The sequence below is a fragment of the Solea solea genome, chromosome 14 (assembly GCF_958295425.1).
Source record: "Solea solea chromosome 14, fSolSol10.1, whole genome shotgun sequence".
NCBI classification, from domain to species: domain Eukaryota; kingdom Metazoa; phylum Chordata; class Actinopteri; order Pleuronectiformes; family Soleidae; genus Solea; species Solea solea.
This window is the reverse complement of record NC_081147.1, coordinates 19,204,691-19,231,473: the sequence shown is the minus strand read 5'-3', so window position 1 is coordinate 19,231,473 and position 26,783 is coordinate 19,204,691. Positions and strand designations below refer to the sequence as shown.

General features: G+C 41.3%; 3 protein-coding genes across 3 annotated transcripts in view; all 3 read left to right on the top strand.

Moving 5' to 3' along the window:
* Positions 1 to 3,402, top strand: part of slc25a43 (solute carrier family 25 member 43) — a 6,384-nt gene extending 2,982 nt beyond the window's left edge. Inside the window, exons 3-4 of the mRNA XM_058650579.1 lie at positions 2,028 to 2,276; positions 2,784 to 3,402. Of these exons, the coding sequence (XP_058506562.1) occupies positions 2,028 to 2,276; positions 2,784 to 2,996 (462 nt within the window). The 3' untranslated portion in view covers positions 2,997 to 3,402. The remainder of the gene's footprint in view (positions 1 to 2,027; positions 2,277 to 2,783) is intronic.
* A 965-nt stretch (positions 3,403 to 4,367) lies between these two features.
* On the top strand, positions 4,368 to 6,675 carry slc25a5 (solute carrier family 25 member 5). The gene is made up of 4 exons (XM_058650649.1): positions 4,368 to 4,537; positions 5,426 to 5,912; positions 6,010 to 6,150; positions 6,250 to 6,675. The coding sequence occupies exons 1-4, from the start codon at positions 4,427 to 4,429 to the stop codon at positions 6,405 to 6,407; spliced, it is 897 nt and encodes a 298-aa protein (XP_058506632.1). The 5' UTR covers positions 4,368 to 4,426; the 3' UTR covers positions 6,408 to 6,675.
* A 3,949-nt stretch (positions 6,676 to 10,624) lies between these two features.
* On the top strand, positions 10,625 to 26,699 carry si:rp71-46j2.7 (uncharacterized). The gene is made up of 16 exons (XM_058650541.1): positions 10,625 to 10,998; positions 12,048 to 12,144; positions 13,404 to 13,617; positions 13,926 to 14,071; positions 14,913 to 15,087; positions 15,206 to 15,261; positions 16,599 to 16,789; positions 17,696 to 17,806; positions 17,929 to 18,054; positions 22,019 to 22,117; positions 22,197 to 22,355; positions 23,331 to 23,949; positions 24,756 to 24,819; positions 24,911 to 25,110; positions 25,200 to 25,288; positions 26,098 to 26,699. Exons 1-16 carry the CDS (start codon positions 10,810 to 10,812, stop codon positions 26,191 to 26,193), a joined length of 2,631 nt encoding a protein of 876 aa, XP_058506524.1. The 5' UTR covers positions 10,625 to 10,809; the 3' UTR covers positions 26,194 to 26,699.
* Positions 26,700 to 26,783: the final 84 nt, after the last annotated feature.

The window sequence follows — 26,783 nt, the reverse complement described above, 5'->3', positions numbered from 1 at the left end:
TCACTCACTCACTCACTCAAGTCACTGAACTTTTTGAACATGCAAAGTTGTAATTCTTAAACAGCAGCAGTTTCCCCATCTTTGCTCTTGAATTAAATCCTTTGTGGCAGCCCACGGCCAAGTGGAAAGAGAACTTGGCTTGTAATTGGAGGGTTGCTGGTTCGAGTCCCCACCAATTTTTTTTAACGTCAGGACACTTTGTGAACCCATCACCCTGGTCATCAGAAAGCATATCTCTCTGCACCATGTCCCTTTTAATCCAGCCAGAGGATGCCTTCATGTTAGAAAGGACACACAGGGGAACAATGGCGCCGCAAAGGACAGAATTCTACATCCGGTTTTATCGGCCTATTATTAACCACCACAAGATTCAACAGCAGCTGGGAATGTGAACGTGTCCTGGGTCTGCAGAAGCTATAGATAAGTTCTCTAAAGATAGTCACTAACTATCAGAGCGACTGTGTGCGCCCTGTTCATCACACCATTGATATCATTAGTTTTTCTCTACAAAGACAAAAGTGTTTCACTTATTTAGGTAACGACTCAGCTCAGGTGTGTGTGTGTGCGCGTGTGTGTGCGCGTCTTTAAAAAAAGTTAAACGTTAAAAGCCGGTCTGAGAATAGATAACGAGAACACGGCTGAGGATGTTTGCTGAAGCTTAGGGTTATGACTTAAGCCGAGTATTGTTTAACCCAGCAGCGAGGTCGACGTTTTCCCCGACAAATAAAGACGTTTGAATAGTCTTATAACTATCACGGCCACATGATCTCGTCGGGAACCTTGAAAGCATCTAAAGTTACATTCCTGTGTCACATGACAGTCAGCCTGCAGGACACGGTGTGACTGCTGCACACATGGAGAGCCTTGTGAACTTTTATGTCTCCATACTTTCCATCTCTTATGTCAAAGTGGCACTTACAGTATTATCCCTCTTTTTTGCCCCAATTAAAGCCCAAGCATGAACGCCAGGATTACTATTAGAATAATAGATTACTATTATTGTTATTTAAGTGGCTTTCCGGTCATTTTTGAGGGGTTTAACATGCATAAAAACTCTGGAAACTTCACATGGACTGGCGGAAATGCGATATTGTCATAGTGCTCTGACCTGTGCGTGTCACCAGGGCTCTATATTGCCCCCTAAGGTGAAACGTGGATGGAGCAAGCCAAAATTGAGTTGCACCGAATTTCACGAAACTTGGTGGGAACTTGTCACAGCTCAAGATGAACAAAAAAGTCCATTGGGACCATGGCCTCAGCTCGGCCATTTTGAATCCATGGCATCCATGTTGGCGAACAAACTTTTGGCCACAAAACAGGAAGTGCCTCTTTACTTGGCCAAGGACAGAACATTGCGAGTACCACGAGCAATACTAGTTTCTTTTTGTTGTCGTTGCATACTGTGTTATTCATAATTGTGGCGGTTAATCTAACCATATTAAAAATATAAAATATTTATGTTTCAAGCTGCAGTGCATAACTATTGATGATGTTTTTACTCTGCTTCTCTTTGGTCTTCATGTGCAGAATACTCAAAAAATCAGACCTGACTGAAGGAGTGTTTGTGTATATACAGCAGTGCTGCAGGGGCAGGCGGGGTGAAGAAGCGCATCACATCCGAACAATAATGTCCCTGTCTGCCTTCAAATCCCAACAAAAAAAAATTCTGCATTTTAAACTCTTTAAACTCCATCTACTGTGTTGATCCTGTCCGTTTTGTTTCATCTTAACTTTTTATCTTTTACTTTTTTAATTTGTCTGTTTTATTTTATCTTAACTTTTGTGTGTTTGATTCATCTTCTCATTTAAGATAAGTAAAGTGACCTTGAGTGTTTGAAAGGCACTTACAAAAATAAAATGTATTAGCCTGGTTAGCCTGGTTAACTATTGAATGACAGTAGAATGAATATGTTTCCCTGGGCGCTTCTTTGTGTCTGTTTGCAGCTGTTTCACTTCGCTACACGAGATCTAACTCTTACACTGAGAAACACAATTTAAACGTGCATGATTCTGATCAGCTGCTTTAGAAAGTTGACTACGTCTCATCACAGGTCCGTAAAGAAAGGTCACAAGGGTCACTTATTTCATATTTATTGCACCATTTCACCATCATGACCCTTCACTTTTATTCCTCCTCCCAGGCTCAGAGTGCCCGCCTCCCACATTGCGGTGGCGTTGACGTCCATTTCAACGGGATGATCGATTGTTTCGTTCAAGTTGTCAAGAACAAGGGTGTACTGTCGTTGTGGAACGGTCTGACAGCCAACATCATAAAGGTATATATTTAATCTGTCACTCTCCCCCTTGGCTAGATTACAGAATACAGTAGAGCCAATAGGAGCTGGAATAAGTGCACGTGCAGTGTCACATTGGTGTCTGTATGACGGAGACAGGATTGTAGCCTTTGCAAAAGGGTAAGTGAATACTGGGGGGGTGGGGTGGGGCATGGAAAGCAATGTTCAGAGTGTGAGTCGTAACAGAAATATCACCAGTGAGGTCTGCCTCTTGAACTTGATGCTACTTTATGCTAGCTGTGGAACTACGTCTGTAAACTAGAATATCAATCAGAATGATTTATGAAAACCCAAACCAGATTCTAATCTTCTTTGTGACCACAGCTTTAAAGAGGTCACAAGTAAGACGGGTATTATATTATACATTAAAATGAATTAAATAAGTGCATGATTGATTTAAAAAAAAAAAAAAAAAAAGTAAAACAGACACTCTCCATTGTTTTGAACTAGGTCATTGATATGAGGTCATTGGGTGTCATCTCTTCACAGATTATCCCCTGTTTCGGCCTCCTTTACACCTGCTTTGAGATGTGTAAGCAGGTTTGCCTCTACCGTAACGGGTACATCGTCTCGCCTCTGAGCTCCCAGCTCGCACCGGGGGTGGACCAGAGCCTCGGGCCGCACGAGCTGCAGGAGGTGAAGCGTTACTTGAAAAACCGGAACTTTGGCTCAGGGGAGTCGTCCATTGGAAACCGCTGGTGAAACGTTACGCCGACCACACGTGTGGTTATTGTGTGGATACTATTAACTATTAACTATTTAGCGGATGTAATGTACAGGATTATGCACAAAAGGGTTGTATTTCAGGATTAATGCTTCCATAAAAGCAAATAACATGCATTTACGTTATTGTTTATCGTCAGCAGCCGTCTACCTCTTTGAAAACATCATTTCACCGTTTTAACCAGAAATACTGTATAATATGTGCCTTGTTTTTTGTCATTTATTCGGGAGCTTATTTGAATAATTGTTCTGTCAACATCAAATAGTGCCATACTATAGAGATTATATTTTTACAGTACAATGAACTCTACGTTCCAAGTGTGAGTGGGATCTGGAAAATCATTGATGAAATGTGTTTATGACATTAAAGTGTTTCTTTTTTAAATATGTGTCTGTATGTGTTAATACACACAAACATCAGGTCATTTTTCCATTCGCTGCGATACTTGTAGTCCACCAGAGAAAACACATAGGTTTTTTAGTTTATAAGTAATTAAATAAAAGCCAAAAGACTGGCTGTGACGTGATGTGCACACGAATACATCATTATCCTGTGTATTAAGTGTTAAAGTGTTAGTTTTACTTTACACTGTGATATTGACATTTCTACTTAAACATTCAAACTTATTTTACTGTTTTTTTCAACGACCGCTTGTTTCAAACTTGTACGTCAAACTTGGGTTTATTGATGGATAAGAAATGCAAGATATTGCTAAAAATGTGACAGATATATTACTAAACGAGCCACTTTCACACGCCCAAAGACCGCTCTGCCAATACAAAGAGGGTACGCAAGGAAATGGCATGTATTTATGTCCTTTCTATGCACTTTTACGGTGTGCAGACTTTTATTATTAAAACAAAGGAATGAAAGACGACAGTTATCTTAAATAACTCTGATGCACAAATGTCACAGAAAAAGAGGAACTGTGGATATTAACACGTGGAGCAAAGTGACACTAAAGGGCACTGACAGATGGGACGACCTTTACCCACAGGAGCTTATTAAGCCTCAGCTGTTACCCACTGACCTCTGACATGACCTTCAGTCAATAAACTGGACCTCAAAATTTAAATGTATCAACATGACATTCAGCTGTGACACGTGCAGGCACGCGACGCAACCCCGCCAAACTCACTACAACTAAAAGTGTCAAACTCTCCTTCATTTTGACACGTGTCAGTGATGAGGCACAGACAGACAGGTCTCAAGTGAAGGACAGCGTGCACGCCCACCACCGCTGTGTCCACCGCTGCGACCCCGCGTCTGACCAATGAGAGGCGAGAGAGGCGCAGTTCACGTTTTTTCTCGCGCTCGATCTCCTTAAATCTCCTGTCTCTTCAATTGGACTCGGCCATTTTAACCTCACCGGCGAACCCGAACCGAGGGAGAGTGGGACGAGTTGAAGATGAGTGAGCAGGCTATTTCCTTCGCGAAGGACTTTCTGGCTGGCGGCATCGCCGCAGCCATCTCCAAGACAGCTGTAGCTCCCATCGAGAGAGTCAAGCTTCTGCTGCAGGTCAGTGTCCTCTCATCCCACTACACCTTTATTTATTTATCTTCTTCATTTGCAAACACCTGGCAGCCAAGTGAGCACAGAGCTGCATCTGCACCACATGTCTGCTTCTAATTAAACTCCTTACAAAGTCTAAAGTGGAACTCTAAACTTGGTTTAAACAAGATTCATGTAAATATGGTGCATTAGAAAGAGTAGAAGCTCTTTAAGCCATTTAAAGAATTATTTTTATCACTGAAATTCCAATTGCAAACTAATATAATTAAAGTTCAGTTCATTATTTAGTGTCTAAAAGATTTCAAATGTACCACACAACACCATCCAAACATATTTTATTCACATAGTAAAAAGAAAACAACCCAAACAGCATAATTAAACTGTTTAATTTTGAGCCCTTCTAAGCACAGAGGAGGAGTGACCAAGCATTATACTTGTTACATAATGCACCATGCAGTAGAAAAAAAAAAGCTCAAAAACAGCATCTTCTCTGAGGCAGATACTACAGTCCTCTGGCTCTCTGCTCTTCACATGTGCTCATGTGCCATGACAGGTGTATCATAGGCCTTGATTGCCAACAGACAAGGTCAATGTAAGTATTTTTGCGCCATTGGTTTTCCACTGCATCAGTGAGTCTCTACCCAGCACCAGCTGCTACTGCTGCAGTAGCAGGAGGAGCAGAGGGAGGGAGGGAGGGGGGAGCGGGAGGAGGTGTGAATTGTGGCATGAGTGCCATCAAGAGTTGTACTCTGACACATGGACGCAAGTGTTTTCTGACAGGGAGACGCGTTAGAATCACGGGGTGTGTGTGTGTACTTGGTGAACGGTAGATGAAGAAATCAGATTTGTCTTTTCCTGCCTTCACTAACCTCTTTCTTCCTGGTTTGATTACAGGTGCAACATGCCAGCAGACAGATCACCGCCGACAAGCACTACAAGGGCATCATGGACTGCGTGGTCCGTATCCCCAAAGAGCAGGGCTTCGTCTCGTTTTGGAGAGGGAACCTGGCCAACGTCATCCGATACTTCCCCACTCAGGCCCTCAACTTTGCTTTCAAGGACAAGTACAAGAAGATCTTCCTGGATGGCGTGGACAAGCGCAAACAGTTCTGGAGGTACTTCGCCGGTAACCTGGCGTCCGGCGGCGCTGCCGGAGCCACCTCTCTCTGTTTCGTCTACCCACTCGACTTCGCCAGAACGCGCTTGGCGGCTGACGTCGGCAAAGCCGGAGCCGAGCGCGAGTTCTCGGGCTTGGGTAACTGCTTGAAGAAGATCTTCAAGTCTGACGGCCTCAAGGGTCTGTACCAGGGCTTCAACGTTTCAGTACAAGGCATCATCATCTACAGAGCTGCTTACTTTGGCGTCTACGACACCGCAAAGGGTACGTTTTCATTTTTCCAACACTGCAAGCGCTTTATGTACGCTTTCTCATCCTTACCTTTTTAAGGTTTAACTTTGTTTTGACTCTTCTCGCGCAGGCATGCTCCCCGACCCCAAGAACACGCACATTTTTGTCAGCTGGATGATTGCTCAGTCTGTGACCGCCGTCGCTGGTCTTGTGTCCTACCCCTTCGACACCGTCCGTCGTCGTATGATGATGCAGTCTGGCCGCAAAGGAGGTAATAACAGTAATAATGTCTGCAAAGGTTGATAAAAAGGTTTTTGTTACTAGAATAAAGGCACAACATCGTTTTGTAAATGTGTTGTTTTCCTTCCAGCTGACATCATGTACACCGGCACCATTGACTGCTGGAAGAAGATTGCACGTGACGAGGGCAGCAAGGCCTTCTTCAAAGGAGCGTGGTCTAACGTACTCAGGGGCATGGGCGGTGCCTTCGTGCTCGTCATATACGACGAGCTTAAGAAAGTCATCTAAAGTAGTCGGGGGGGTTTTTTTGTATGTCCACTGTTCATGTTGTGAAGTTCTGTAAAATATGTACATTTGGATGCAGCAGCAGTTCTATATTTATAGGGACCAACTAGTATTTTTACTAGTTGTACTGGGGGGGGGAGAAACACTGTTATGCACTGTATTTTTGGCCAATGCTTGTTCTTTTGTTTTGCCCCTTTACCAGAATGTCATTCCCTGAACACAGGAACATGAAGGAAATGGAAGAGAAAATAAAGGCAAACTACTGAGTGAATTTTTCCCTGCCTGGTTTTTATAATGTTTATAATGCCATGTAAGAAGGGGGGGGGGGGGTAACCTTGCAGACATGAGGGTGGCTGCAAGTCCTGACTGCGCAGGACCGCTCCAGGAATCGTTTGGCAGCCACTTGTGTGAAATGTAAGCTTTGAGCTGCAAGACGTATTTGTTTGGAAGCCAAAATCAGCTGAGAAAGTTGACCTGCTGACAAATCTTCAACGGGAGACTTATTTACAGGCTAGTAGATAGGACTCAGGAGCTTTAGTAGTTTTTGTGTATTGCTGGTTTTATATTCAGCAAAGCAAAGGAGCATCCAGGCTCACCTGTAGCAAATGGATTATTCCAAACCTCTGAAGATACTTTTGATTTCTGCAAAGCCTCTTCTTCAAACTCAGTTGGTGTTTTAACCTTGACGTCAAAATTGGTTATATGGATTCATAGTTCATAGCTGTAGGGCTGTGTATATTTAGAGGTGACGCAAATTGAATTGCTCCTGACATTTGATATTACCAGCCATGAAGAGGCACATGGTGGCCTCCACAGGCAGGACATTGTGCACTTCATGGCCCTTTTTTTTTTTTAAACCACAGTGTGCGCCAGCTTCACTTTAAAGTCGTTTTCCAAGTATGACACCGTTATGGGACGTTTTATACTTGCATCACAACTATTCAGAATGAGCAGTGTTCACATTAGTGTTATTTTCAGTACATGGTCATGTTTTATTTTAGAGTATGAGGTGTGGGAAACTTCTCTCCATCTCAGAATAATGTGTTTTGGGGAAGAGGCCATTTGTCATGTGATCTTACATTTGTGTTACTGGAAAACTCTTTAGTAATCCAGGATACAGACTGATGACAGTGTAGTTCCTAATCTTTAAATATCACGGGATTCCTTCTTGACTTTTCACTCACTGTAGCTGTAATTACTTCTATTGAAAGTGTCACCACATAATCAGAGTCCATAAGACTATGTTAACATTTAGGTTTTTCCATGTAGGCTAACATGCCCTCAAACCAAATCTTCCCCCAAAGGAGCTGAAGTCATAAATATGTCAGTGATGTAACAAATATGTGTCCCTCACTCTATTTATACTATCATTTCAATTACGTTTCCTCTAGTTTATACCATTTTAGTTAAATGTGGGTAAAGTACTAGTGGAAAAAAATGAAGCAACTGCCAATAAAGTGTTCATCTGAAGCTTTTATGTGTGAGCGAGATTAATGTGGTGATCATGTGAGCTTTAAGTGCACACAGTTTGGCAGCAGCAGTATGTAGACACTCACTGTGCTTTGTGGACACTTCCCTTAAATGGAGGACATAGCCTCATCCTATCAGATTTCTTGAGTAATTCACTTTAATCTTCCTCTCTGTGATTTAGAAAGTCTTGGACATGACTCCTGACCCCCAGGGAAGTCTGTTTTAATACATCCATTCCCAGCAGCCCCTGTCACCAGGTAGCACGTAGTTAATCCACAGCCGCCCCATTACAACTTCAACAGGGATTAGTGAATCAGAGGCAACAGAAGTCACAGCCGTTTACGCTCTTTTCCGTCTGTCAGTCTGTGTGGCTGTAGATACAGAATGCTGAGGTCACATATTTGACACGTGTTGTCGGCACGTTCTTAGATATGAGGTGCAGCTTAAGTCTGTCTGGTCACCAGCGGTTAAAGTGCACCATGGAGGGCAAGGTCAATTAGACGGTGACCTCGGTGAGTGGATGATTCATGTAAAACATCCTGTCAGCATTCTAGTAAATGTCATGGACTGATTGTGTCATTGTGTTTACAAAAGGGGACAGAAAAAAAACTGATTCTGTATAATAATAGTCACTATCTATGACACAATGGCTCTCATTATAGTCACAGATTTTACTTTGACTCTTTTAAAATCTATCTCTCTATCTCTCTATCGGGTGTGATGTTAAAGGTCCATATTAAAATGTTCCCTTCTGTTAAGTATCTTTATCTAAATAGGAGATTATAGTTAAGTACAAATGCAGAAGTAGAATAAGTAAAGAAGTCAGGGTTACTCTATCGTAAGTGAGAGTGAGCACACGCAGGTCTCAGGTCACTGGAGCTGTTCTGCACACAGGCTTTAAAAAAAGCTTTGTGTCAGACGAGCTGTTGCATAACTTCAGCTGTTGGAATGAGTGACGTCACACCCTCACCATGAGTGACCTCAGTGCTTTGAGGGAAATACACACATACGGTTAGATACTGCCACCATAGTCCATGTTTAGGCGGTAATCTACTACAATATCTGTGTAAAAGGAAAGAAACCGAAGGCCTGTTTCTAGTTTGAAGGTGGACGTGGAATTCTTACTTTGCAATTTCATAATTTCCTTGTGTTCATTTTGACACATGCTGTAGTTACTTTTCCTGTTGAATATATTCTCAAAAGTTAATCCAAAACACATTCCTTATCCCGTATACTGTACTGATCAGTGTTTAGACTGATTGACAGCTCTGATGGTGTGTAATTATTACTTGCAGAAAGCTGTTTGGCCTTCTCTTTTGTTTTGGATTTGGTGTAGAAGCAGTGTTGGCGCCATCTTGTGACATTTGAGTGGCCACTGCTTTTCCTAATTCTGAATTATGACAGTGCTGATAAAAGTCAAAGCCATTTCATGTTTTCCCAAATTAGCTTCAGCATCTGCTCAGGCACGCTGTGACATATGCTGAATAATCTCCATCAGTTACAGCGTCACCAGAGACTGTTCAATCTAAAGAGCAGGAAACGAGTGTTATAATCATAAAAGTGGGTGTGTATTTGTTTGTTTGTGTGTTTATTTGCAACTTAATCAGTCTAATAAATATGATAATGGGTATATGTACATCTTAGAATAGGTCATCATATACTGAATAAGCAAACCTGTTATTATGATTTATTATTAATATTAACCTCAGTTGTTTTAAAGGGAAGAAATTAATTTACGTCAGTATTATAATGTATTATTTGTTCTTTGTAATTCAAATTGGGAGAAAGAGCATTTATATATTCGAGGGAAATATGTTTAACTTTACTGTATCTGTAGTTTTTTTCAGATTAAGATTAAGAAATGATGTGATTTAATACTGCACATTGTTAAATATTTCAAGCACCATTTTCTTCTATTCCACCTGGAGCAGAAAACAAGCAAATTAATATTTAACACTGTTTCATTGTTGGTTAACATTATGTTAAAGACATTAAGTGAAAAGAACGGCTTTTTGAGCTCACACTTCTTACTTACTCCTTTCAGACACAGAGCTATGAAGTTATTATATTTTCAGTTTAGTGTAGTTTAGATCTGTCTCTTTTCTGTGTGTCCAATTTATTGAATATTCTCACATTTTGTTTATGGTTTTTTTTGGATTCTTTTAATATGCCCTGATTAAAACAGATAGGTAAGTAGGTAGATAGATATGTAGGTCGGTTTGTTGGTAGCTAGCTATAGATAGATAGATAGATATGTAGGTCGGTTTGTTGGTAGCTCGCTATAGATAGATAGGTATATACACACATACACATACACACACACACATATATATATATATATATATATATATATATATATATAATTTAGTTTTTATTTAACCAGGGAAAGATTAATTGAGATTAAAAATCACTTTTACAAGAGTGTCCGGGCCAAGACCGGCAGCAGCATAGTCATAGCCAACATTCACACAAACACAAGGTGGACATAAACATTAAAATCACTTAGCATCCAAAACTGCACACATTTCAAGGTCAGCTACAGTAATAAAAAGCCTCAGGCAAAACATCTTCAGCCAGATGTAGATGTAATTCAGTATTTCCCTTTATTTCAGAGTTTTTTTTTTTAGAATTTTAAATAAGTTCTAAGCTGTCATGTACAGCTCTTACCCATAGAGGGCGCCCTGTTCTAATCAACAGCAGACACGCGGGCCTCCCTGCAGCCAATCACAGCTCTGCTTCAGCCACTTCGCTAAACTTCAACTGCTGTTTTCCGCTTTGTGGAAACTGCGCCTTTTCTGCTCCTTATTCTCGGCGCTGATTTAACAATGTGCAAAAAACACGAGCTACAAGTGAGAGAAAGTGTCAGACGCAGCAGAAACACAGCGCTGTGACTGAAGAGAGGAGGAAGAGGAGGAGAAAGAAGAAGAAGAAGAAGATGTATCTATGGCGCTTCTCCATCGCCCTGAGCCTCGGCTTGGTGTGGTATTTGTCAGACTGCGGCCGAAGTGTCACACAGTATGTTTTGTGTTTCGTCTTTTGTTTTGTAATGCCCTGTTTACTGGGCAACAGCATGCTCGAGAGCAGCACACAGACTGACGAGGAAACCAAAGAAAACCCCCACCAGGTATTTACAATCATTTCTCCTCATGTTACATGGCTTTCACTTTGTTTCTGTCCCAGCACTTTTTCTACATCTGTAAAACCGTCCCTTTTTTATTCCTTTATTGTATCTTAAAATTATATTGTGTTTTACTTATTTTACAGTGTGTGTGATAGGTGTATTTGCATTGTCATTTAAACATTATTATACTGTTTTCTAGGTCAGGTCTCTCTTGTAAGGGAGATTTTAATCTCACCTGGTTTAATAATGCAATATATACAGTGCTTAGCAAACCACCCAAAGCCACAGCTGCCCTAAATTAACAGCACTGGTAATTCATCAAAATCATGTCTCATGTTTCTGTAATGGTTAATACACCAGTATGTAGAATCTCTTTAACCTGAAATGACATTTTTATTATTGTTATCCATGAATTGAGCCATGTTTAAAAACAAAGCTAGTAAACTAGTAAAAAAAATAATAGGAAACCACATTGTTATTGTCTTGATTACCATGTCAAATATGCACTGAATATATATCTATATGTATATGTATGTATATATATATATATATGTATGCATGTGTATATATATGTATATGTGTGTGTGTATATATATATATATATATATATATATATATATATATATACACAGTATATGTATTAGTACTACGGAAGTGGGATAAGTGCACAGTCAGGATGGAAGTGCTGCAATTTCCACTTTCATGGGTGAAATAAACTTGACATTGGACTCTTAAAACCTTTATTCAGATACAATATAATCCATAATCAGTCCCACCACAGGGACATTTGCAGTGTTGCAGTAGCAGCAGAGATAGAAATGGTCTTCCCCGGTGTTAATGTCTCTGCTCTGTTTACACAAAATGAGTGCTGGTAGATTAATACAATTAGACAAATAGCCTGCAGTGCATTATTGTCCTTCCAGAGTGCTGACAATCTTGTTTTCTATTTACCACATTTTGTCCATCTTGACCTCACATTCACCTCTATCTAATTGCACAGAAGTGACTCTGATCACAACAGTTCCTGGTATTTGACTTTTTCTGTTTTCCAGGAAATTGCAGAGGAAGACTTGACTGATGGAGAGAGCAGGGAGCAGGCCGAACCACTGGAGTCTCAGTATCCACATGTGAAGAGATCTCTGAGGCAAGGTGAGGCACGTTTCTGCGTACGAGACTACGCGGTGCGGCGTAGAAACACGGCACGGGAGTGTAGAGGACATGTGAAAACTCAGGCTGCTGCCTCGGGCTGTTTTGTCAGCAGCACGTTTGGAGCCCTTGTTTTAACTCAACACAGTTGACAGGGGCAGTTTTGAAAAGACGCAGCTGCAGCTGGGGCTCATGTTACACGAGGAGGAGCTTAGGCCATAGGCAGAAAAGATGGAAAAACACACACTCCGAGGCAGCGATGTGTTGAACAGGAAATGTAAAGATATCTGTTGATTTTTATCTCACTTGTGTTTCACGCTCTGTATTCAGCTTGTTCGGGGTTCAAGTAAAACCTGAAAAACAGTTGAACCACAAAGGGCAGAATAACCTTTTTGCATTAATGCTTTAATATGTTGACAAGGGTGATTATTGCATTTAATGAAAGCAAAACAAACAAAACACAGAAGCAAAATGTAATACATGACAGTCAGTGTTTTTATTCCACCTTGCGTTTATGTCATTGTCATTGAAAGCCTATGTTTGACTAAAATATTCAAGTTAATGTACAGAAAATAGTAAATGTGTCACAGTTGTTATCGACCCAAAAATCAAACCGAACAACTGTAACTGTAGATCAGTTAAAAAGACTTAAATCTCCAACATTCAGCAAGTAAAGCTGAGCCACATCACAAACCCTGCCACTGTATTTCAGTTCAGTGACTGTGTCAGACAGAGTCTGTGCTCCTGCCATCCAGGAAGTACGGTTCTGTAAACAAATCTTTTTTAATTAACTGAGTCTAATGATTCAGTACATTGAAAATACCTGCTTTACCAGTCACTAGTTAGTGTGTTTTGGCCCTTTTCCACTATGGTCCCAGCTCGCCTCGCCATGGTACGGCACAGTTTTTGTTGGTTTTCCACTACAAAAATAGTACCTACTCAATGTGGGCGGAGTCTGTGTTTTTTTACACACACACACACACACACAAACACAAACACAAGCGAGTGACTAGTGACTTGTAAAGCAATTGTTTTCAGTGTAACTGAATCATTAGAATCAGTTCATTAAAAACATTTGTTCAGTACTTCCTCCATGACCGGAGCACAGACACAGTCACTGGTACCAGGTACCAGGTACTATGCTAGTGGAAACGCAACTTTCATATGCTATATGACTCCGTCATAGAAAAGCGTCATTAGTGTTAAGTTGACGTCATCAACTGCCTTTGTGACTGACTGTCGGTGTTGCCCGCTCCCCTCAGTGTTTGAGTGCGTCTATGCTCAGCTCGTGCTGCCATGGTACAGCGCTCCGGAGCCACTCGAGCACCAGCCACTGCACCAGGCGCTCGGCACCGAATTTGACTCCATTATCGACCGCCTCGTCGAGCAAGCCAAAGACTTTGATATTTGCCAGGCGGTCGTGGGATCCATTCATATTCTGACCCAGCACTTGCACGACGCGAAGCAGTCCAGCAGGTGAGACTTTACACCGCTCTTAATCTTTGCAAATGTCACCCTCCGCTCACGCTGCACCGCTTACACTTTGCCCTCGGTAACGTTTCCCAACTCAATAAAAACCCTCAATATTTTCTTTTTATCACCTATGAATAATTCACCAGGATCACACAGTGGCTGTGATGACATTGTAAAAGTATCTCTGATGGTTCAAGAGTCATGCAAAATTTAAGATTTACCTGAAGTGATTCTCACTTGTGTGAGGTGATAAATATCTACGATCCCATTCTCTCTTACCTCTCTCACTTATCTTGGACTCCATCTTCCAGGTACTTGGTCTTGTTCGAAGACGCAGCGGAAGAGGCCGCCGTTCTGCGGGAGTTTTCTGACGCCCTCGTGCGTAACCTGTTCCCCAAATCTCTCTGGAGCCATGGCATCAACCGCTGTGCTCTAAATGAGATTGTTGCTTTAAAGGGTAAGAAAATATTCCCACCTCGGCATAAGCCCTCCGCGATTCCGTGCAAGTGGGAATATTATGTAATCTTTTTATTAAATATATAAAGGTCACTCCACTGGGATTTGTCAATTCCCTTGAAGGCTTCATAATGTTTTTAGTACCAGATAAAAATGTTTTTTTCTTGTGGGAGCCTCACTGTGCAGAAGGCTGTAGCAATTATACATGTAGCTCAGTTACCATGAGTGATTTGTACAGTTGTAGTTAAAATTTATCTCACCGTCCAGACTGTTTTCCATTTTTGGTCTCTGAACACAGCTTATTTCTTGTGACAGCATTTTATTCAACGATAAATGACACTGTGTGTGTGTGTGTGTGCTGTCATTTGGCTGCACACACACACACACACACCTTTAATCCTTAATATAATGATTTCTAAAAGCAGTTGGAAAATTAAGATTTGTACCATTTCTTTTTTTCCTCAGTCTTTTTAAATGAAGTGCTCGTGTGCTAGATTTGAGTTAATGCTTATGGTTATAATTGTTATTCTTCGTCATCACATGACATTTATGGAGTCCTGGCTCGTTGTCAGTGTCGGTTGTGAAAGTCTTAAACCTTAACCCTCCATAAAAAAAATCACGACTTGTCCACGCGTTAATCAGTGAGCGGTGGAAGTGGACTGAGCTTCCTTCCTGTGACTGTTCTCAGCCTTTATGTCGGAGAAAGCAATTAAGGATATTTTGAGGGGAAAAAAATATTCCTTTTTAAGGCATTAGTTGCAAAATCTATTTTTACAAACTGTGCAGCTGTAGGAGGATGTTTTCTTTGAAAAGATTACTCCAAATCTGAATGTTTTTCTCAGGGTTTGGCCTGTTGGTGGAATGGCTGTCTGACCCCGACAACCTGAACCAGTTGATCCTGAGTCAGCTCGACAACACCATGCCCAAAGGTTCTGTGGACGATCTGTGCGGTTCAGACCCCGAACAATCCTCCCTGACCTCGGAGGAGAGCAAAGAGGACGGCGAGGACGGGGACGAGTGAGTGTGAACAAGACGTGACCGTAATTAGACTCAAAGCAACAACCACGTCAGACGTCTCCTGTGTAAGAAATTGTCAAAAGATTGTGTTTTGTTTGCTTGCTTTTTGGTTTTCTAGGAACTCGGAGAAAGCGGAGGTTTCAGCTGGCAGTAGCATCAAGGCCAAAAGGAAAGGTTTGTTTTTCCTTTTTTTTTTTTCTGAGTTACAGAACAGTTCCTATATTTACATGTGCAAATGTTCTTCAGTCTGAAGAAGAAGCTTCTCCAGTAAACAAACGCTGCATGTGTCTGCTCATACCCTCAATGTCCACTATCCTTCTCATTTTCCTCGTCTTCCGCTCCTGTGACTCTTGTGTCTGTTTATTATTCTTTTTTTTGCAGTTTTTTGCAGTTACAGTGCGGAAACACTCCAGAGTTTCCATGATATATTTTTATTCCGATCAGGCTTTTATTCTGATTACTTGTGTCTATATCAACATAGCTATAGCTGAGTATGTTGTGCAGAGATGTCCACTTGTCTGTGTGTCGTAGTAGAAGAAGAAGCTCTAGCTGCATCTGTATTGTAAACAAACACTGTTGTCACTGCTCGCCCTCACGTATTTGTCCTCTGCTTGTCTCCTTACCGTGCACCATCGATTTCATTTTCATTTTCTCACTCACTCTTCTTCTGCTTCTTCTTCGCTGTGAAAGGTCACCAGTCCATCACAGGGACAAACAACCTTCCACATTCACACTCATGGTCAATTTACAGTATCCAATTTGCGTTTTTGCTCCAAATCCGGGTTTTCTTACCATTATTTGTCTCCACGTTGTCCCCCCCCACCCCCCGAGGACAGCAGATGACAGAGATGTAGTTTGTGGGCGTTCAGAGAACAGAACACTGTGCCTGTTTAACGTCTCGTACAGCTGCGTTTCAGTTCCTAATTAGTCCCATGTTTCGTTCCTCATTCAGTGGAGTTGGGGTAATTACACAGTTCAGCGTGACACTTGTGTGCTTGTTGTTCCCAGCAACTCCTCTCTGTTTGTGTTGGGAAACAATGCAACAGAAAGGATGATTGAATATGAAAGATTACGCCATGATAATGAGACATCTGACATGATAAATAAATGCCAACGTGGTCTCTAATGGTCCCGCTCACAAAGGCTGAAACAGTATCATCATTTGTAATGAGGACTATTCAGCTCTGATGGGACATTTATTGATCCTCGGGTCATAATACTGAAAGTTTGATTACAAATCATGTTTACAGTGCTTACATGCCCAGTGAAGTGTGACTTTTGAGCAGTTTTCTCACAGCATTAATTCTCTGCAGATTTCCACCTCAGGTGATGAGTAGGTCAAGATCAGTGCCAAGGTAGAAAGTATCATTATTCTCTTCATGTACAGAGAGAGAGAAAGAAAGAAAGAGAAAAAAGGCCCTCTAGTTCTACGATGAACAGTGAAAAAAAAATATGGACATAACGAGCTGTGGAATTGACTTTCTCTGTTTTTTTTTGTTTTTAACGCTCAGCCAACAAATTAAAGCAAGGATGGTCAAAGTTTGTCGACAAGATCAAGTCCAAGAAGGCCAAAAAGAAGAAGATGAAAAGGATGGAGCAGGAGATGATGATGAGGATGATGGCGATCCAGGACAATGGGTGTAGCGATGACGACGTCAGCAGCAGAGAGGGCTCCATTCGCAGTCAGCAGGACTCCGACAGGGTGAGACGGGTTCAAAAATAAGCAATCAGAAGACATGTTTCAGTAGGCTGACATCGTTAGCTATGTTTTCCATCATGTTTTCAAAGATTCCATCGTTTACAATGAAGGCGCTGTGTTGACTCATTTTCCAGAAGCTTCACTTCTGCTTCCGTAGTAAACAAACGCTGCAATGCGTCACGTTTAGTGTGGATCAGACACGTGATGGCGCCAAGCCAGGAAGCAACGATCGGATCTTCTGTTTATATAAACACTGATATGATGAATGATGACCGGCATGTACCAGCCCTCTCGTTTGGAATGAAATGTCTTTCTGAATGAGCAGAGTTTTCAGATTGGCACCTCTTCTTTCTATTACTTGCGTCCATGTAAACACAAAGAAAAAAGACACACACATGAAGACGTACACCAACATCCTTGGACTTTTCCATGTTGCCTACGTGGACGGGTCACGTGACACGATGTGGTGTTGGTGGCAGATGAGAACCAGGAGAAAATCAGGAAGAAAGAAAACAAGGCAATCAGAGACGGCAGACTTCACCCCCATTCACGCGACAAGCCTCTGTCGGCCTCTGTTGGTCATATTGGCAAGTGAAAGAGCGGAAACACAAACACACAGACAGACACACACAAACAGCAACGAAAAACAATACTTCACTCCCACTCCGTGCGGTGCGGTAAAAAAAAGGTCTCCGTTTTTGCCTGTCATATTAAAACGCAGCCTTAGGAGTTTTCTAACACAAATGGAGCCAGCAGTGTCTCTAAAAGTGTGGGGTAGTGTCCACGACAGGTGTATCAGAAGCAGATTTTATGTATTTTAAACAAACACTGAGTCTTGTGAGTGTATTCTTAAATTGAAGATGACAATTTGTGAGACCTGACACTTTATCCCTTTCTTCGGGCCATCAGGAGGACAGCGATCTGGAGAACTATTTAACAACAGTCCAGGAGGACATGATGGAGTTCAAACTGTCCTACGAGATGTGGCGCGTCGGCCGCTGGGCTGTGAGCGTCCCGCATGTGAGTTATAAATATCGCTGTCAGTGTGGAATGTCCTGGAGGCTCGTTATCTGTCTGCTGAGGCTCTGTAAAAGCTTGTCCTTGGCATGTTAATGTTTGAGCAGGAGTTAACCGTGTTGTAGGCCGACTGGGAGGATGACGAGCTAACCTTCACCGTTCACCTGGAGGAGAAAAACAGCCCCGAAAACCTGCAGTGGGACATCAGGAAGACCTACGTGGACGTGATTTATTTTCGCAACATATGGCAGGTAAAAAGGCCAGGGTGTTTGTTTCCAGCACACACAGACATCTCTGGATATATACTCCACTGCACCCTCCAAAATCAATATAAAGTCTAACTTGGCGCCTCTCTAAAAGAGTTTGAACAGAAAGTGAACATTATAACTCTCATAAAGGAAGGTTTTATTGAAGGACTCTTTCATTAGACTGCATTTGTTTCAGATGAATGTACAAAATAATAAACTGGTGACTGAGTGTTAAGACTGCATGCTTGATATAAATCAAAAATGGATGTTTTCTTTCGCTCTGCAGTATTGGCTAATAAATCCTTAGCTTGGAGCCCCACATAGGCGCACGTGGCTAGCAATGTTGCCTCACAGCACGAAGGTTGCTGTCTGCGTCCCGGTCCGGGCCTTTCTGTGTGTAGTTTGCATGTTCTCCCTGTGTGTGCGTGCGGGTTTGTTGTGGAGAAAATAATTTACAATGCAGACAGATGTGAAGTAATTACAGCCTAAGTGAGGCAAAGACTTATTTACAATGTACGTGTTCCACAGCAGTGGAGCAACAGTCAAATAGCCTTTCTTGTGTGCCGTCTGTGTGTGTGTGTGTGTGTGTTATTGGAAACATTATCAGGAATCCAAATATTTACCCCATTATGGTGATAAAACAGCTAAAGCCACTCCATCACTTTTAAGAGGTCAGCATGTCCTTTTGGCGCATGTTTTCTTCTCAAAACAGTGCGTCCGGCTCACTGGAGCCAAGTTCACTGACCTTTGACCTTTATAATGTTACTACCATTCTGTGGGTTCTCTGGTTTCCTCCTACGTGTCCAAAAACATGCATGGGTTCATTGGACCGTAGGTGTGAGAGTGATTGATTATTTGTCTCTGTGTGTTTGCCTTGTGATGGACTGGCGACCTGTCCAGGGTGTAACCCGCCGCCTTTTAGCCCTATGTCAGCTGGGATTGGCACCAGCAGCCCTGCGACGCTCTTGTGGAGGATAAAGTGGTAGACAATGGATGAATGAATGAATGAAATCCTCAGCTTTAGACCGGAGCAGCAAAAGTTGTTAATGTAGCACTGAGTCATGGTCATAAAGGATTTTTTTGTTGTTAAGGTTAAAAATCCAATTTATAATATTCTAAATGGTGAAAATGTATCATTGATTAAACACTACGTTATAGTTACACTTTGGCGTCCAAATGCCAGCATTTCTCCAATATTGTTTGAGTATGCTGCGCATGCACTTTTAAACGAGAGGCCGTTTTACGAGAGACCGTCTCGACGTTCAAAGCATCGCATGCTTTTAAACTAAATGAACTGCACTAGTTTGCTTGCGATGACATTTGAATATGTGACATAATGTTCATTTTGCAAGTGGCAACCGCCCATAGTTCACATGGTAAATGATGCCAAGAGAGTGAAATCATTACAACAGTGGCAGTACTTTCCAAGAACAAGAGGAGCCACTTGTTTTGATTGGGGGAAAAAAACATCCGGCCGATATTTGCTGCAAAGCTTTTCCAGACCAGTAGTTTTTCTTCTTGTGCTGCATGTACAGCATAAATCTACATTAATTTTAAGGATTTCCCCGGATATGTTCCCGTTTTTATAGCTGGGGTAACACTGTTAAACTTTGTTTACACCCATCTTGCTTACAGTGCTGAAAATCATAAAAACTTCACTCAAATTGCAATTAGCCAAATAAATTGCCCTATTTGTTTAATGGATAAAATAAAAATGTATACTGACTGTCTGCCATAAACAATTTTATTTGTATGCTGAGTAATGAGCAGAGAGGGAAGTCACACTTCCTCTGTACTGGGTGGGATCCAAGCTTCTTGTGTTCTGTGCTTTTGTAGCTGATCTGTGTTCTCGTGTGAGTTCCGTCCGTCATGTGAAGCATTATGGCTCCAATCAACAGTGAGATAAACATGACACTTGGGGGAAGATGCAAATATCTGTCCCTGTCTTTCGCTGCCGTCGTTAACTGGGAGTATTTACATTCATTTGTGCTTCAGCAGTGACATTTCTTATTGCAGTGCTAAACCAAAAACCCACAAAAATTAAATTAAAAGAGGTAGCAACCATACGTGTGTGTATATACGTATGTGTATATATATATATTAATATATATAAAAAAACCTTATGCATAGTCACTGGATTATTTACACTCTTGCTTTTCCTTCTGTGACCTGTCAAAATGCCTGCCGTGAAAAAGGCCATGTCACCAGTCTGCCAAACAGATGACGTTTATTTCTGTGTTTCTTCCTTTTTAGTTTCTTTTTGTGTTTACTTCACAGCACCCATAGACTTAATAGGTACAAAAAACAACACTCGGGGCTATATACAGCATATGGCGGCAATAAACATCAGACTATGACTCTTAGCAGATGGTCTACTTTATATGTAAAGATAATGTGAGGTAATGAGCCGAGAGTGAAGTCACCCTTCCTCTGCGTGTGTGTGTGTGTGTGTGTGTGTGATCCGAGCTCTATTTTGTGCTTTGTAGTGAATCTGCGCGCGTGTTCACGTCAGTGCGTGTCCATCACGTATTTAAAGCAGATGCTGATTTCTGCTCGGTGACGTCCCTCAGACACCAAATACACACTTGCTGATGATACTAGTCCTGCTTCCTCGCTGATGGGCTTTTGTGAGAGTGCGCCGTGTTTCGAGGCACGGGCCCAAAATAACCAAACCAAAGCGCCTCACCGCGCGCGGACACTCGGACCGTGACAGGAGCACCGTTCATGGATGACATGCTCTTGGCTTGTTTCCCTGGGCAGACATTTTGACATGTTTAAGTGGGGAAAACACAAGTGATGCTGGAAACACTTCCTGTCAGTCTGGACAATGTGACAGACAGTAAGGAACAGGCACCATGGAAATGGGCCGGCTAAATTTAACTCGGCTGTCATTAACTGGATTATTTATTCTTGTGGTTTTCCTACTGCTGCTATGGTTCTTCTTCATTTTTCTTTTCCTCCTTAAACCAAAATTGAATGATTTATGATGATTTACATATATATAAAATATATACAGTATATATATATATAAATACATTCAGGCCAGATTTTTCCTGCTGTAAAAAATAAAATGCAGAGCCACAATGAATAGAGCCTCTCAAAACAGGACACGGCACAAATTAGAGCCTTGAAATTAACATGCTTTCAAATAGCACTGAATAATATTAATAATGTCATTTCAGAATCCTGGATTGGATTGCAGATAATACTCATAAACCCTGAACACAACGTCCTTAAGTAATTAGCAAAGGCTACTTTGAGCCGTTTCTGTTCATCAAGCCAGTCGAAATATCACGATTCTATTTGTTTTTATTCATTTCTTTGACCTTTTATTTAACCAGGTAACTTGATTGAGAAGCAATTCTCATTTGCAATGATGACCTGGCCTAGAGGCAGCATAGAAACGACAAAAAGGGAAACATCCACAACAGAATATATCAATTAAATATAATGTAATATTAAACCATTTATAGCAATCGCTACGTATAAAAGAAGTAGAGAGATTCTGGGGGAGAAAACAATTTTTAAAAAAAGTAATTGGTTTTCTCCATCTTTAGCTTAAAATGTCTGCCAAGAAAAAGGCAGATTCATCATCTATGTCAACAGTCTACTCGACAAACAGCTTGATTGTTATTTTGGTTTTTTTCTGTACAAACCTTTTTATTCATTTGTGCCTGTGGTTGTGTGATCACTTTCACTGATCACACAACCACAGGCACAAATGAAAGTGTTCACTTTCTACTACTCGAACATAAGGAGTGCGGCGGCTTCGGCTTATTATACGACATCTGGCGGCAGTGAACGTCATATCTGTTAACAGATGGTGAAGATGACTGAAAGAGGATCTCTTGTCATCTTTTCAGCGTCATCAAACTTGTGTTTACTGCTAATACCGTCTAATCAGCAGGAGCCCGGGGGAAGCACGGTCTGTGTAAACAAAATAACACCTTTCAAATCTTTCTTCCAGGACTCAACCACTCTGCCCACAATCCTGCCACTGGAGGAGTCGGAGGTCGACGAGGAGCTCAAAGAAAAAGCTCGACTGTCAGTGGAGCACTTTCTGCAGGTGAAGGACACAGAGAAACATCAACATGTGTTCACATAATCGCTGAAATGTGGCTCATCGTTTGATTTGTGTTTCCCAGGAATTAGTCTCTGATAATCTGATCGGCCACACACAACCGGTTTTCCAATTCCTGTGTCCGCTAGACAAACTGCTGAATGAAGAGGAACATTATGAAGGAGTGTGGGGCCTTCTCAGTGGCTTGGCCTACTTCCTGACTCCAGGTCAAGAGGAAGAAGAGGTGAAGGTTCATTTTTTTTTTGCCATTCTTTGGTTTGATATCAGATCACTGGGAAACTGTAGTTATAGTTCCTCCCATCAATAATTATAACTCTCGGTTCCTTCTTTACACGTGTTTCTAACCAACCATGTATTTCACTCCTCGTTGGTGTCAGTTGTAGGTGTAAGTTTCTGTAAATATCTGTTTTAATTCACTTTATTTGGGTCTGTGTGTGTGATTGACACACAAACCTTCAAATGCTTACACATGAAGATTGTCCGCGATACTGTTTGTTTTATACTTGGTTGACTTTTATATCGTCACCATCTTTCTCTATCACTTCCTGTCATAAGCGTTTACTTCACTGTGCTTTACAGCCTATAAAAAGTCTTTCTATAAACAGTCTTTCCCTGTAAAATCAATAAACCACAAATTAAGGCAAATAAAGTTATTGTGCCAAAGTTTAAAGAACTTAAGCTGTGTAATGACACGTTTCCACTATACAGCTGCGGCACGACTCGGCTCCTGAACTATAGTACCTCCTCAACGACGTTGTTTTATACGCGACACACAAATCTAGTGACTAGTAAAGCAGTTGTTTTTTCGGTGCCACTGAACTGAAATACGACCAAACGGGTTGTGATTCAGCAGTGTGGTCGCTAAATACATTTTGAACATTTCCTTGCTAAATGTTGGAGATTAATGTATGTTTTCAGGATTTTTAAGTCTTTTTAACTGATCTACGGCATTGATTCCTGTGTCGGATGTCGCACTCATAACTCTTCTGGTGACAAGTCCGTCAGTGTCACATTTTAGTATCGGCTCAGCTCGCTTGGAACCTCACCAGAGCAGGTGCCAAAAAAAGTACCAGGTACTATCACTAATGGAAAAGCAAAAATAAAATAAAATATGTATACTGTCCCTTTTAAAATTGTATGATTTGAATTGTTTAGTGCCGCAGCCGTCTCAGCCTAACTGTTGTGGTTTCCTCTGCAGGCCTCGAGCCCTCAGACTGAAGTCCCACGGGAAATCCCAGTGCCACTGTCGAACCCTGGCGCCTTCACTGAGAGCGGTGTCGATGCTCCCGCTGCTATTGTGCCGACTATTGTTATCTCCAGTTGTGGGGATTCTTCTTCTCAACCACCAGCGGAGGCAGAAGCAGAAACGCAAACAGAGTACGCCGTGAACTCTCACCCTTCAAGTAATGGAAACTGCACTCAAGACAAAACGGAGGACTCGGACAACAATCCCCTCACCTCTCACTTTAAGATGATTATTAAAGGACTGAGCAGGTCCAAGTCGCAAGAGTCTTTGACCTCGATAAAATCCACCACCGATGAAGAGCTGCCTCGTCCGGACTACTCGCCGCGCTGCAGCCAAAGAAGAAGCTCACACGGGGAGAACGCAGAAGGCCCGTCGTGGCTGCATTTCGGGATGAGGTCAAATAAGAAGGAGAAGGTGTGCGTAAAGATGTTAAATGGACCAATCAAGGCTAAAGGGAAGGAACAGGGCACTTCGCCAAGAGCGGAGGACGTCCAGGGTCAGAAGAGTCAAGTGGACTGGGAGCAGCTGGAGGCGACCAAAGCCATATTTGATCTGCTGAAGGAAATATCTGGTAAATTAAGATGGCAAATTTGAGGACTTAAGACTTGCTTGACTAACGTTGGTAAAAGACTCGACTTGACTTAGACTTGAGTAAAATGACTTGACATATGGAATATTTACATTTTCTTAAATATTGGGGGATTAACAATTAACAGTTACAATTTTGTTTTTGGAACATTGGGTGTCTTTGCTTTGGTGGGTTTGCGTACAAACCTGGCAACCGAGCGACACCAACATCACAACATGAAATTTCATTCCGACACAAATCCCACAAAGGAAGACGGGAAGTCAGCTGGTTGTTATTTTAATCTAATGCTAGATTAAAATAACTAGCATTAGTTGGTGACCACTGCACTAGCACTTCAGATGTACTGTCTTTTTTAAACATATTTAAATGTGGAATATCTGGGAAATCCTCTTCATCTTCTATATTCATACGACTGGACTTGTGACTTGCATGTGTGTGACTCACTCCCATCTTTGCTGAACAACAGTTACAACTTGACAAAGCTAATACTTAATGGTGCAATTAAATGTGTGCGCCATTGGCAACAGGGAGAATGGTCGTCTCCAATAGCTCTGTTTGGACGGTGTCCACTTATCCACTGTGTTTAGATGCTCAAGTGGACTGGATGTATATAAAAAGAATAATTACACATCAGTTGTCCCTGCAGCTGTCGCTGTACTCATCAGCAAAGGAGTATAATTGAGGCAAAGTTCCAAAAAAAAAAGAGACAATTTTTTTGTTGTTTTGATTGAGACACCCCCGTGTGGCAGGAATTATACTCTGTCTTTATATGTCTTGTGTTTTTACAGGCAACTCCATCCTCATAAACATATTTGATGCTATTCTCAAACCTGTTATGCCCATCTTGAAAAAGTAAGCGTGTCCCGTGTGTCCACCGTCCATACATTTGCCACAACCTGGTCTCCATGGCAGTGACTTACAATTTTGAGTCGTTTCCCCTCAGGAAAGTGAACGCTTTCTTGAATAAGATGAACCCCACAGAAGTGCAGATGGCCGGGTACATCGACACTGCGCGAGACAAACAGTGGCCAGAGTTTCAACCAGGAGCTCCCCTTCCTCCTCCTCTTCCACCTGCTCCTCCTCGCACAGAAGAGGACAAAACCAAAACCAGGGAACGAGCACATGAGCTCATCAATGCCAGATGTAGGGAGAAACTTTGTACCATAGCCGGGAAGTATCCAGATGTTTTTGTCACTTCATTATTCGTCTGACATTTATTTTTCTTCCCGTAGGTTCAAACTATCTCATTCTAAAGAAGACGGACGTGGAGTCTGTATTTAATCTCTTCCAGGACGTTGAAGATAATAAAAAACTGGTATATGTGAGTATTCACCGAATCCACTTTTCACATTTTTCATTTAACAGAACGTAAAACTACGGACGCCGAGAGCAGCCACGGTTGCTACTATATTATTTCAGTGCGTTATCTTGAGATCACGGAATAATGAATTCGTTTTTTTCGGGATAAGAAGGCTCGTTTTCTCGTGCCAACGAAATAATTGTGGCAAAATGATGGCGAGAGTACACATGTGTAAGCTTGTGTAGGCGGTTTACAACAACTTGTACAGCCCCGAATGTATAATCGGTGTGGCCGAGGGTGGTTTTGGTAACGGGCAGAGGTGGAATGAGTACTGATATATTCTACTCAAGTAAAAGTATTACTATTTTGATAACATTATACTGAAGTACAAGTAAAAGTCCTGGTCTACAAATGGACACAAGTTAAAGTTTCAGTTATTTCAGTCACACAAATGTCACGTTAATTGTTTTAATTAATGGCAAACCTTTACAAATTAAAGTGCTGACAAAATAAAATATGTGAACACATATGTATCAGTCAACGGGTCCTCTTCATTCATTCCCCTGTCCTCTTCATTCATTCCCCTGTCCTCATCATTGTATGTGTATGAATTTATTTATTATTTTCTTATTCAGGCCTCAGTAAAAAGTGATTTAAAACATAGTGAAGTACAGTACTTCCAAAAAAAATATATACTTTTCACCTCTGGTTGCAGGGAAGGACGTCCAGTGTTCTCACGCTATTATGCTACTAAACTAATAACTGCACAGTTACATCCATGTAAATCTATTTATTTGATTGTCTTTTTTCTTTTTTTCTTTTTCTAACAGATGCTTCTCACCTTATTACTGAGGGAATTTTTCCCCAAAGAGCGTTCCCTGAAGGTCGCTGCTGCTTTAATAAATGTGACCAATCCGACCAACTGATCTGTGAAACTTTGATGGAATTTTATTGTTGATACTTTTTATTATTTATTATATATGTTTTAAATTTAATTGACTTGAAGTATTTGAGAGGACCTCTGTGTTGTTTTTTTTTTTGTAAAAAAAATTTGTACCTGAAACATATCAAACATACTGTGAATTTTTCCTGTTTCTTTTGTTTTAAGTTTTGAACACGTTCACTCGTCCATGTGATGAATCCTGACTTACAATGTTAAAGAGTTAAACTCAGGGGAGGAGAGATGATATTTCATATGTAGTTTGAATTTCACCGCTCACATTTTAGTGTCAAATATGTTTATGTGTCACTTTGAGCACTGTTGCGTGGTGAGACTGTTTGATGCTTTTTGATCACAAGTCAAAACCATCCTTTTTATGAAAATAAAAATAGTATATGGCAAACGCAATCTGTCAAAACATGGACCAAGAACCACTGTCAAATGAATCTTGAAACAAAGTTCATGTATTCTGAATAAAATATTTTAAATAAACAGTTTTGTTTGTCTTTTATTTTAGTCTGTACAAGGTTTTGCTGTATGGAAATCATTGCTGGTCACCGCTGGTTTATATGCTCT

Bases quoted from the DNA above. Each gene is read 5' to 3' on its own strand.
- slc25a5 (XM_058650649.1), top strand. From the start codon at position 4,427: ATGAGTGAGCAGGCTATTTCCTTCGCGAAGGACTTTCTGGCTGGCGGC. The intron at 4,538-5,425 runs GTCAGTGTCCTC...GTTTGATTACAG, and splicing joins GAGTCAAGCTTCTGCTGCAG to GTGCAACATGCCAGCAGACA. The intron at 6,151-6,249 runs GTAATAACAGTA...TTTTCCTTCCAG, and splicing joins GCAGTCTGGCCGCAAAGGAG to CTGACATCATGTACACCGGC.
- si:rp71-46j2.7 (XM_058650541.1), top strand. From the start codon at position 10,810: ATGTATCTATGGCGCTTCTCCATCGCCCTGAGCCTCGGCTTGGTGTGG. The intron at 13,618-13,925 runs GTGAGACTTTAC...TCCATCTTCCAG, and splicing joins GACGCGAAGCAGTCCAGCAG to GTACTTGGTCTTGTTCGAAG. The intron at 25,289-26,097 runs GTGAGTATTCAC...TTTTTCTAACAG, and splicing joins ATAATAAAAAACTGGTATAT to ATGCTTCTCACCTTATTACT.